Source organism: Andrographis paniculata, unplaced genomic scaffold (genome assembly GCF_009805555.1).
Source record: "Andrographis paniculata isolate CXL003 unplaced genomic scaffold, ASM980555v1 Contig73END, whole genome shotgun sequence".
Classification (NCBI taxonomy): Eukaryota; Viridiplantae; Streptophyta; class Magnoliopsida; order Lamiales; family Acanthaceae; genus Andrographis; species Andrographis paniculata.
This window is the reverse complement of record NW_026137610.1, coordinates 1,094,515-1,106,548: the sequence shown is the minus strand read 5'-3', so window position 1 is coordinate 1,106,548 and position 12,034 is coordinate 1,094,515. Positions and strand designations below refer to the sequence as shown.

Below are 12,034 nucleotides of genomic sequence, written 5' to 3'. Positions count from 1 at the left end.
AGTAGTAGTAGCAGTAAAATTTTAGTAGGTCGGGTTGTGTTGGGTAGGGTAATACGTATATACTTATATGATAGTATTTTAATGAAGGTATTTATTTTATATTTATTACTTAAAGTCAAAGGCGAGGTGATGAACCAGTATGTTAGTATTTATTATTGGTTGAAGTCAAAGGTGTGCCATAAAAAAGTGGGCCTCTGTGGGGTTTGGGCTGACTCCGATACCACTCTTGTAATTGAATTTTAATATTGAATATTGACCGACCGACTAACTTTTGTCCAAAGATATCTGAAGTCAATATTTTATCATATTTTCGGGGGAAGGCCCAAATAAGTTAGGTGATTACCCATAGCAGCCCATTAACTAATTAATTATTAACCCTATTTCTTTCTATTGCTTATTAATATATACTTTTATCATTTGTTTTTGTATGTACAACTCTAAATTAGAATTATCTATATTTAAATTTATGTTTATTTTTTAAAAATTGTCTTAAGAGATATTTTTAATTTTTAATAAAAAATATTATTTTTATTTTTCTTTTTTACTATAGAAAGAAAAATTAATTATTATGACTTATTTTTATTAAAATTTATATCCAATAAAATGAACATAATTTTTTATGAAGGAGTACAACCCAACACTTTACAATTAATAATATCACAAATTAGAGATATGGAGGGATCAGAGAAATGAACTCGTGATATTTTTTTTGAATAACACGGGAACCGCAGCCGCTACCCGAAAGTGACCTGAGACGTCGGGGGTTTGAACCTATGACCTCACGATCACAAATCCAACCTCTACACCACCAGGCCATCCCTTACGGGACAATAAGGGAAGTATTTATTGAATGCACGTACGGTATGTAATGTTTTCTTGTCACACTTAAAAAGATATATACATGCAATATAAATTATAGGACATATGCTTTGTAGATGACTTATTTGGAAATGCTTATTTAATATATTATATTTATGGTTTTATAACTGTATATATGTTTCCCAATTAATTATAAATTTTTAAAATATTTTGCATAAACAACAGTAAGCTATACATTTTTTTTCCATACAAAATCTTGTACAATATATATGTACAATTTTACATTTTATGTGGTGTTCCATGCTTATAGCATATGCTATCTGTAATAGATCAATATACTATTCATTCATATATAACAAATATGATGTTGTATTATATATATTCGATATAAAGTAGCTAGAATAAAATATAAAATTGCTAGTTTAGCCCTAATACTAATAGCATGGAAATCAACCCTATATATGATATATCGATATTATATTGGTAGTCCGTAAGGATAAATGACTTTTTAGCCCTTGTGAGTATATCAGTATAAAAAGTAATGGCAGTTGTACAATAATAATGAAAATATATGAATAGTTTTACGGTGATATAGTTATTTATGTAAAATGAGAACAAAAATGGTAAACGAGTATAATTGTTGTTGATTTTTAATCTCACACCACGTGTTGTCAATGTCAACGGTACACATTATTAATTAACTAATATGTATGATAACCGACACATTATCATGGGATTAATTTAATTTAATTTAATTATATGGTAAAGTTAATTGTTTACCCCTTCTTTTCGAATAATTAATTCAATTTATTTAATTTAACTAACGACAAAGGTGCATGAATTAATTAATACTGCGCAAGTTTCACGCTGCTACAGTAGTGTCATATTATTATTCTTACCATAATAATAATAATAATTCAATTAATTATAATATGTGTTTTATTTATTTTATTTGTATGCATTAATTTTTCTGGTGCTACATTAATTAATTATTTATTTATTTTTATTTTTTTACTTCTAATTAATGGAAAAGAGGGCCTGAATTGGTATAAGTAAAGCTTTGTGTATTGTTTGGTTATTAAGAAATGAAATTAAAGCCATATGGTCCCTGCATTTTCATTCTTCATGTGATTGACAGGCATCCAAATCAATTCAATCCATCGAATGCCTATGGAGGAAAGAAAATTATATATAAAATTAACGGTACTATGGTAAAATAAAATATTTGTAAAAAAAAAATAAAAAAATGAAATTTATAATTACTAAAAAAATAATTATTTTATTAATTAAACAATTTTAAATAAAAATATGTATATTTGTGATATCTGTTCAAGATATATCCATAAATCTTGTAATTGGGTCAAGTTTTTGGCAACGTGCGTGAAATGGAGGAGTAGAGGACAAAGTTGTAGTCAATCAGACGATGATTATTACCTTCTTCGCCTTCGTTCGATTATTACGCACATGATGACGACATACATACATACATACATTCATATCCTTAAATTAAGACACATGAGATATTCCGGCCAATCATAATTATAGTACATCAAAATCTATATATATACGTAAACCTGATCACGACCGCACCACACATGTTACATTGATCTAATGTGATATAAACTGATAATATATATATATATATATAAATAAATAGTTCCTACAACGCCTATCACAATTAATAAGTTAATTTTCAGTCATGAACTAAATAAATAACACATACACATTGTATCAACTCAAAATATAGTATAGTAAGAACCCTAAACTCACATATCATGGGAGCCACTCTCACAAATATATATATATATATATATATATCAAGTTGCAATTTGGTATGAGGACATGACAAAATAAAATTATGACCCCAGACGTGGACATGGGATGTTCGAAAGAAAATGAAATAATTATAGGAATAATAATATATATATATATATATATACATACACATACGTATAGATCATAGTTAATCTGGCACCTGCAACATATGCGAACAGGGTTTAGCAGAAATTAAGAAAAAGGATTGATGATGTGGATAGATGGACGGTGTAGATCATCTGGTAGTCCAGGTGGCGCCTGGATCGTGCGCTGACCATGATTAATTAATTTCGATTGAGGACGTGGCATCTGGACCTGCTTCGCTCTGGTGTGTCCGTCCGACCACAATTGTCCGTACCACCGCTCTACGCTAATTTGACGCTCAGTTGGACTTTTCCCCTACCCCTCAATTCAACGCGCTTGTTTAGACTTGTGTTTTTGTCAACGGGTAGACCTCCTCAAAGATCGACTGTCCACTCCCATGGATACATACATATAAATACAAGTATGCTATATCTGCTATCTGGATCAGATCAGCCGCCAATTTCATATTCACCAATTGAATGCCATCCATCTGCTGTCTCATCGTTGTCTGCACTGGTTTGCTTTCCGGACATCATATATATTTTCAGAATGGGTAGGACACCCGCCGGCGCCGCCGCTGCTCCGTCGTCGTCGTCGCCGGAGATGATGAATATTAATAATAAGTACAAGGGCGTGCGGCGGCGGAAATGGGGCAAGTACGTGTCGGAGATACGCCTCCCCAACTGCCGCGACCGGATATGGCTCGGCTCCTACGACACCGCCGAGAAGGCGGCGCGTGCTTTCGACGCCGCCCTCTTCTGCCTCCGGGGCCCCACCGCCAAGTTCAATTTCCCCGACGAGCCGCCCGACATTGCCGCCGGCCAGTCGCTGGCTCCTACGGAGATACAGGCCCTAGCTCAGAGCTACGCCAACCGTTTCGGCGGCGGGGGGTCGAGTAACGCGGCGGCGGCGGCGACGCCAGGGGTTGAGGTGGAAGACACGTCAGCATCGACTGATTCTATCGATTGGTCGTTTCTGGACATGCTGGACTCGAATGTGGATGCGAATGCGGGTCGGGTTACGGATCTTGGACTATTTGACGAGCCTGGAGATCATATGTATATGACTCCGGCAGGGTTTGGCGTGAGGGATAATGCCAACTTCGTTAACGGCGACGGCGACGGTGACGGTGACGACGACGGGATTGCTGGGAATGTAATAAACGTGCCGTCTTTCCTCTGGAACTTTCATTAACAACTAATATCTGCTCGTAAGTAATAAATAATTGATATAGACATATATGTGTTTGTAAGTTTGTGGAGGAGATATATATATATATATATGTATGTAAACAAGTACTAAAATGGTAATAATACTATAATAAAAATTTTGTTGCAGAGTTAGCATTTAATTGGATCGGATTAGTGTACACTGTGTAGTGTACTAGTGAGAGAGAGAGAGAGAGAGAATTGAGTCGACGTGAATGTTTGTTTGTTTGTTTGTTTGTTTGTGATTGATTGGTTTGATTGAGTTATCTTACTTTAGCGTAATTTTTTGGTGCGGGTAGTTAAAAGTAGTATAATATATTTTTGCTTTTATTTTTTTTTATGTAAAAGTAATGATGTGATGTAAAGTAAGGGTATTTGTGAAAAAAAAGTAAAGTATTTAATAAAATATTTACTTTGTAATTAGACGTCCCAAAATAGAAATATGTATACTTCTTCTAACCGGGAGGAAAAAGTATATTTTTTTTTCTCACAAAATATCTCATTAAATATTATTTTTATATCAAACTCAAACCAAATTTTTTCCAAACTCATCGAAAGAAAAACACTGGTACACTATTTTATTTTTATTCGTTTACATTTGATTATACTAATATAAATAGTTTCAATTTTTTACACACAGACCACCAACTAGTATTGTAACTTTTTAATATATAAACAGAAAAAAATGTATGTATATATCATGCATGTTAGTGGATAGAGAAAATATATTATATTAAACTTATACTAATTTTTTTTTTTTATTTTAACTATTTACTTACATTATTTTAAACAAATACTTTTAATTTACAATTTTTTTAAATTAAAAATAGCTCAAATTGAAAACTAAGAGGCAAACCCTAAAAGGGTTCTGGGTTAAATTTGAAATTAAGCACCTTACCTAAACCTATATAGCTACATCTTGATAAAAACACTAAAAATAATAATTAATAAATTATTATTATTAATGAAAGACTCTTATACCCTTCTTACACTTTTCATTAAATTTTTTTTACTTATACTAACATAAATGATTGGACAATCATTCATATATTAGTTATAAATATGAGATATAATTATTCATATGAAAGTATATTAATTATATAATTTATTAATATTATATTATATATATATAGTTTAATAATATTTATATGATTATTATTTAATATTATTCTTTTTGATGTATAACATATTGTTTTAGATATATATTCGTTAGATTTTTTTGTCAATTTGAATTCTTGTTATAAAAATAATTTATCAGAATTTAAATTGACAAAAAATAAAAAATAAAAAATCTAACAATTGAATGTAAAATGTGTGTTTAGTTATTTTTTGAGAAAATTTTTATGATATTTTTTATTTTATGTTCTTATTTATTTTAATATAATATTTATATATGTATTTGGAAAAATAAAATAAGAAGAGAAAATATTTAACTATCAATAATATTTTTCACATATCTCTAATTTTTTCGCATTAAGTTCGGGATTTAGGTCAACCAGAGCTTGCATTTGAATATCTTCATTTCATTCACGATGTTATCTTCTTGAAAATCTTCATATTAATCATTTTTTTCTAAATCACTACCAAATAAATCGTATACAATATTTGCTATATTAAGTGTTAATTTAAATTTAACAAATAAAAAACTACATAATTAATTATTAATTACTATTAAAAAATATAAAATACGTTATTCAAGAAAAATATAACTGTTATAATTAATGAGAAAAATATTTTTTATATTTTTAATAAAAAATAAAATTTATTAATATGAAAAATAAAAATATAACCATTATATTTAATAAGTAGAAATAAATAAATTAATAGTGGTATAATAGTCTTTTACTATACTAATACATAATTAATAATTATTCTGCCAGCATATATATATATATATATATTGATTGATGTTTCTTGCATGCACGTGCAGTGAATATTGGTGCCCCCGACACCTTCCCCACTAATCCATTTATTATTATTTAACAACACAAAATATTTATCTCCTTTAAACAACCTAAAAAAAACACATTAATTTTTACTATTTAAATTTATATTTTTGAAATATAAATATTTTTCATAAATTTAAATGATGCATTTCAACGTGTCATTTAAAGATGAAAGAGTTTTAAATAAATTTTTTTTAAAAAAATAGCCGAATTGTTATTATTATTATTATTATGGATGTGACAGCAGCAATTGCAAATTGAAATAATAATAATAATAATAATGCAAATTAGCCACCACAATAATTCATTCACATATCTTGCGGGCCAGCTCAGCCTCTCCAACTTACACAATGTCACTAGTGTTGTCGAGTCAAAAATTAAAATTCTGTTTGTTGTATTTCGTAATTATGATAAATGAGCAAATAAATTATTTTTATCCACAAATAATATTTTTAATAAATAAAATACATAATTTTGAGATTTGGGATTTTGGACCACGCTTGATCATGGGCGCAAGTGCAACCCACTTTTGCGCCCTGTTTGTCTATTCACTAATTTTCACATGATCTTCCTCACTAAAATCAGATCATTGTATGTTCGATAGGAACAGGCGCTAGATACAAAGTTACATACGATATATAATCTAATTAAAAAATAATAAAAATAAAAGAATATCTTTTATGATCTTCTCTAGCAATTAATTAATGTACATTTAAAATAAATAAATGATTGCTTGGGATGCAATAACACATTGGGCCATGATATTTTAATAATGGTTTACTCTAGAATTAGAGAATATTTAATAATAATAATAATAATAATAAAAAGTTGGGTAAGAAGAATAAATATAAATGGATCAGTGTGCAAATTGGTATAATTAAGGGTTATGAAAGTAAATTCGTACGGAACAATATGTCCGTTTAAATCAACGGAAAAGAACAGAGCAATGGAAACCGGCCATGGCGTCGCTCTTCTCTTCTGCAAATTTTTTTTAGAGAGAGAAAGAGGAAGAATAAAGTGATTTCGATGAGTCACGCCAATTTTCGCTTTTCTGAACCACCCAAATAAAGCAGAATAGGGGGAAAAAAAAAAAAAAAAAAAAAAGCAAAGTGGAGGATACAGTCGCAATTTGTGAAAAGCTTCTGCGTAGATTCTTGTTCCGTTCAGGCTTTCTTTGAATCCTTATGCTCCGGTTGTGCTGCAATCATTTCTCAGTTGTCTAAAGTAAAGATTTGTGCTTTCTTTTTAACATTATCTCTTGCCTTTCGCATCGACTGTGGAAATATTGGATTTTCGAAGAAATTTTCAAATTTCTTGTGATGCGTCTGCGAAAGATGAATGCATTGACCCACTTTTATTATTGTTTTTTTTTCTGGAAAAAAAGGGCAAAGACGATTAGCGAGCAACGACCAATCTTCCATTATGTTTCTACACTTTGAAAGTTCAAATTAAGTGTCGTTAAGAGTATATTCTTATTCGTATTTCAAAACTTGTGTTTTCCCTCTCAAGAACTTTTGTTCAATCTCCGAACAATCCCACTTGATGGTTCTTGGTTTTACTTTAGATTCCGATTTCAACAGCTTGTTTATTGAATGATTTGAGAAAATGGGCGGTGGGATTGGAGGAGGGCGGGTGGAAGTTATTACCGGCAAGGGGTGTTCGAGGCGCTTTAGGGATTTCTCTGCCTCATTCAGGGGCATCCCCTCATTCTCGTTGGAGCCCTTCTCCCCAATTTCCTCTGCCTCTGCAATTTCTGACTCTCCAGTTACAGCAATCAACTCCGATGGACCCTTCTCTGGTCTAGTCATTTGCGTTACTGGATTATCAAAAGGTATGAACTCTTCATTTTGAATTCTTATAATTCAAATCTATGTTGAAAGAAATTCCCAGTGAATAAATTCATGGGGCAGTCTTTGATCAACTACAAAATTAATGATGGTATATGATTATTTCCCTGTTGGAGAAGGGCTTAAATTTCAGATTATTTCTTGTGTGGATTTGTTGTTTTAGCATCCCTAGGGACCTCAACTTCAAGCAATGTAATGAAAAATGAAAATGTTCTATTTTAGAAACAAGAAATCAAGTCAAGGAAGCGACGGAGAGATTGGGAGGTCAATACAGTGCTCATCTTCATCCTCAATGCACTCACTTGGTGGTTCAGATATCCTTGGTGCAATATTATTATTATTATTATGAATATCTTTGGTTTTGTATGTGCCAAAAGCCAGGTTTTGATTTGGTTTATCAAGAGTGTGCTTGGGTTCCTTTAACTATTATTACAGTTTCCACGGACGTAAATTCGAGCATGCTTTGAAACATGGATCAAAGAATGGGCTATTCCTAGTTACAATCGGCTGGTTTGTGGATAGTGTTAGAAGGAATGGTAAATAATTTGTTTCCTTCTTTTAATCACTTTCCTGTCTTTTTATCACTGAATACAAGTTTTTTATGGGTTTGAGATGAAAAATATTTGGTTTAAGTTACAATTTCTTATGATGGTGTTAAGTGACCAGCAAAATGAAATTTTCGACGAAATCTTTGTCTGCAGCTGACACAATAAGCATGTGATTTGTACTTGCTTTTTATTCGTAAATCCATAAGCTAAACTATTGGGCGAATCTGGGAGGTAAAACTCAAACAACATTGGTTGCATTTTATGTAAAGCTAATAAAGAACCACCTCACTTCAATGATTAAGATGGCTCATGTACACAATGTTTTGCAAATTAAATAATCTTTCTTAAACATGCGTCGGTGTGGACTTGAATAAGAGTGTCGATATCATACTAAATGACCATTTTGTATTTATTCGATCTGAATTTCTTGAACTAAAGCTATCAGTGGAATCATTCTTATGATACATTTAACATGGGAGCATGGTGTCATTTACTTATTATATGCTTTCCAAATGCATGCTTCATGTGTTAATCCATGGCATTGGGTATGTTTTCAGCTAGGTTGAACGAAATGCTTTATGGTGTTAATGATAATGAAGATTGTGGAACCCCAAATGGTGGCTCTAAGCGGTTTGAACAGAAGTCAGGTGCCGAGCGCTCTTGTCTTCCTGTTGGCTTGGCTAAGCCTTCCAGACAACCTGAAATTATTGATGCTCCTGGACTGCGGTATCCAGAGTTTGATGGTAAAAGACAAACTGTATCATCACCCCTGTCTGGACAATCCTTCTATGTTGATGTAGATGTGCCCCATGAACTCCGCAGTAAGGTAAACTTGAATTCTTGGAATTTCTATGAGGAATAGAGCACTCTTTGTAGTCTATTTCATTGACTGGACATATATGATGATTGTAGAAAAGCTTAGGCGCATTGTAGATTTACGAAATCATTCCTTCACCAACAATGATCTGAGAGATCTCTCAAATGGAACGCCTTCATAAAACCCCTTATTCACCTTCAAATATTCTGAGGGAATTTTTTGAATCGATCTCTTCGTAGGTTACTGAGGCTCTCTCTGCTGAAGGGGCTACCTTACTGGATCAATGGTTTGTGGGCTGCCCTGCTACTCATGTAGTATGTGAAGGACCTGCCACATGTAAATATCTGGGGCATTCGAGTCACCTTGTCACTGTAAGTAGTACCCAAGCTGTTTGCCAGATTGTTTTTCCCATGCCTAGATTATGACAAGAATTGAGCGTAATTTTGTTGGTTGATTTTTCAGCTGAGTTCTCTTTTCGATTGCCTTCTACAAAATTCTAGTAGTGCAGAGTATCTTAACCAATTCCATTTGGCTTGGTATCTTATATGACTGGTTATGGATCTGTATTTTGTTATTCGATTCAAATTCCATGTGCATCACATTCCCTTTTTTGATGCCAGCCACTATGGGTTTTGAAGTCGGTGAAAGAGAACTCATTACAAAGACTTGTCCACTTATCGGTTGATTTGGCTAGGTATACTGGTGCAATGCTCGATACATACCACGACATTTCCAGGGAGGTAAGCTGTGTTTCAATATACATATATATATGCTGCTAAATCTTCTTGTTTTCCTTAATTTTGTCGTTTTTGCTTACTAATCTATAGAGCTCCCTCATTCTTCATTCAGGAAATTAAAAGAGTAAATGGTTCTCAAAACATACCTTGTCCCGTCTTGAAAACAAGTCACGAAGAAAGGAAAATGAGAATGAACCTGGCCAAAGATGGTGTAAGAAAGCGCCGAAACCGCAGAATGCAGGTGCATTTTCTTGACACTATACTTTTCTTGTTAAGTGTACAACTTTGTCTTACATCAACGATCCTAAATAATGTGCTAAACCGCAGACATGCCAAACTCCAATTCGGCCAATATCATCGGGCACTCTCTTGGATTCCATATGTTGGTCAGTCTCAGAGCCTACGTCAAGTGCTAGTATATACACGGAGTCTTCAAGCGTAGAGAATGCCAATGATAATGACCAGACATCCGTCTTCCTTGATGCTAAGGAAGACGGAAAGGAATCCGACACTTCATTTGTGAACTTATCTCGACCTCTCACAGAAAGCGAGAAGTCTGAGTTAGTACTCAAGAACCATTTCCTCACGATCTTGTTTCCAGTTGATCGATTTTCAGAGATGGGCCCGACATCGAGGACATTATTCAGCAGTAAAGGCTTTATGTGTTTGCAGTTACTGGATTATATCTATGAATTCTACCAGGTAGACGACGCCGCTCAGCCATTCCTTTAATTACTCTTTTTGTCCGTCAAATTCATCTCAAATTGTTCTATGATCCTCAGGAGAATATGTCGACCGAGGAAATAGAAATGGCGATCCACACTGACTCGAGGCACGCTGATCGGCTGCGATTTGCTTACTCTAGCAAGGAGGCAGCGGAATCCGGGCGTGTGGAGTTCAAGCGGATTGATTTTCTTGGCAGCCGAAAGAGTTTTGAGATGTTGAAACGAGTGTCGGGCGACAATAACAGTAATGTTTACGAGTTACGGATCAGAGCATGACATTGCAGCTGCATTATGTATACATACATTTTTAGGATCTGTCAGAAATTCGAAATTCTTAGGCATAGAACAATGGTTGTGGTCTGAGATCAGACATCAATGGTTCGAATAAGGGATAGCAGAGAGAGAGAGAGAGAGAGAGAGGGTAATCTAGCTATCATCCTCTTTTCTTAGTAATTACACATTCATTTATATTTATTGTGCAGGTTATCATCTCCTTCAAGTGTGTATAATAGCAAGCATTATACGACAACATGAAATTGGCTTGTAATTGATTGATTACATGTGTCTGAATGTCATCAGAATGTAGTTTGCTGTTATTACTTCTTATGTTTGTGTCTGAATGTCATCAGAATGTAGTTTGCTGTTATTACTTCTTATGTTTGTGTCTGAATGTCATTAATTGCTAAAGTTCAATTTTCTTTGGTACAGATACCACATTTGATGTATTAAGCTTCTATGGAAATTACAGATAGCATACTACTTTTGGTGTATATTAACATGAAATTATATCCAAGTCTGTTATTGTTGATATCCATAAGTACATGATCTGGATTGTGATTTGACATTTTGACCCTAAAATCCTCATCTCACACCTTGTTCAATTCGGACAACATTTGAAAACCCACTTTCCTGTCACATCTCATCTAGCTAGCTCTCTTGGCTATCAAATTTCCATCACCACCAGCCACTCTTTTCTGACCAGCAACATATCTGATTTGATGGTGTCAAGATTTGAATTCAAGAAATCTAATCTTGATACATACATACATACATATATATACACTTCAACAGAATAATCCTCCCTCTTTAATTAAAGATCAACCAAGCTTCCAGCGGATATTTAATCTTCCCTTCCACTGCAAAACCCTAATTCCAGGTTGCAGCAACCCTAGCCCCTAAAAATTGTGGAAATGTAAAGAGACCATAAGATAAACAAGAGGCAGCTGCGGTTAGACGTGCAACCATTGCAATTGAAGGGTATAGCAACGCCTAATCACATTAGTAGGAGTGAAATTTTCAAAATTTTGTTTTTGTGGCAAACAATACATATATATATATATATATTTATATAATTCCATAAGCAAACCGTTTTTGGATATGGGTTTCGAAAGTTTGATGTCCTTCATTCCAACAATGGGAAAGGCCAAACTGGCCATCACAATAGCTAGCTTGCTTCCTCTGCCCTCAATCGCATCGCTGGGCCATTCA

General features: G+C 33.4%; 2 protein-coding genes across 4 annotated transcripts; both read left to right on the top strand.

Moving 5' to 3' along the window:
• The first annotated feature begins 2,954 nt into the window (after positions 1 to 2,954).
• LOC127265683 (ethylene-responsive transcription factor ERF017-like) lies at positions 2,955 to 4,069 on the top strand. The gene has a single exon (XM_051295618.1). It carries the CDS (start codon positions 3,142 to 3,144, stop codon positions 3,910 to 3,912), a length of 771 nt encoding a protein of 256 aa, XP_051151575.1. The 5' UTR covers positions 2,955 to 3,141; the 3' UTR covers positions 3,913 to 4,069.
• Positions 4,070 to 6,790: 2,721 nt separating this feature from the next.
• On the top strand, positions 6,791 to 11,150 carry LOC127265711 (uncharacterized). 3 transcript variants are annotated; one of them, XM_051295663.1, is made up of 10 exons: positions 6,791 to 7,096; positions 7,257 to 7,703; positions 7,942 to 8,034; positions 8,154 to 8,255; positions 8,825 to 9,093; positions 9,324 to 9,455; positions 9,705 to 9,824; positions 9,934 to 10,062; positions 10,149 to 10,523; positions 10,604 to 11,150. In XM_051295663.1, the coding sequence occupies exons 2-10, from the start codon at positions 7,478 to 7,480 to the stop codon at positions 10,820 to 10,822; spliced, it is 1,665 nt and encodes a 554-aa protein (XP_051151620.1). In that variant the 5' UTR covers positions 6,791 to 7,096; positions 7,257 to 7,477; the 3' UTR covers positions 10,823 to 11,150. The 3 variants fall into 3 exon arrangements, with proteins under 3 accessions (XP_051151620.1, XP_051151622.1, XP_051151619.1); XM_051295665.1 differs by having other exon boundaries at positions 6,791 to 7,703; positions 7,942 to 8,033; positions 8,162 to 8,255; XM_051295662.1 differs by having other exon boundaries at positions 6,791 to 7,703.
• Positions 11,151 to 12,034: the final 884 nt, after the last annotated feature.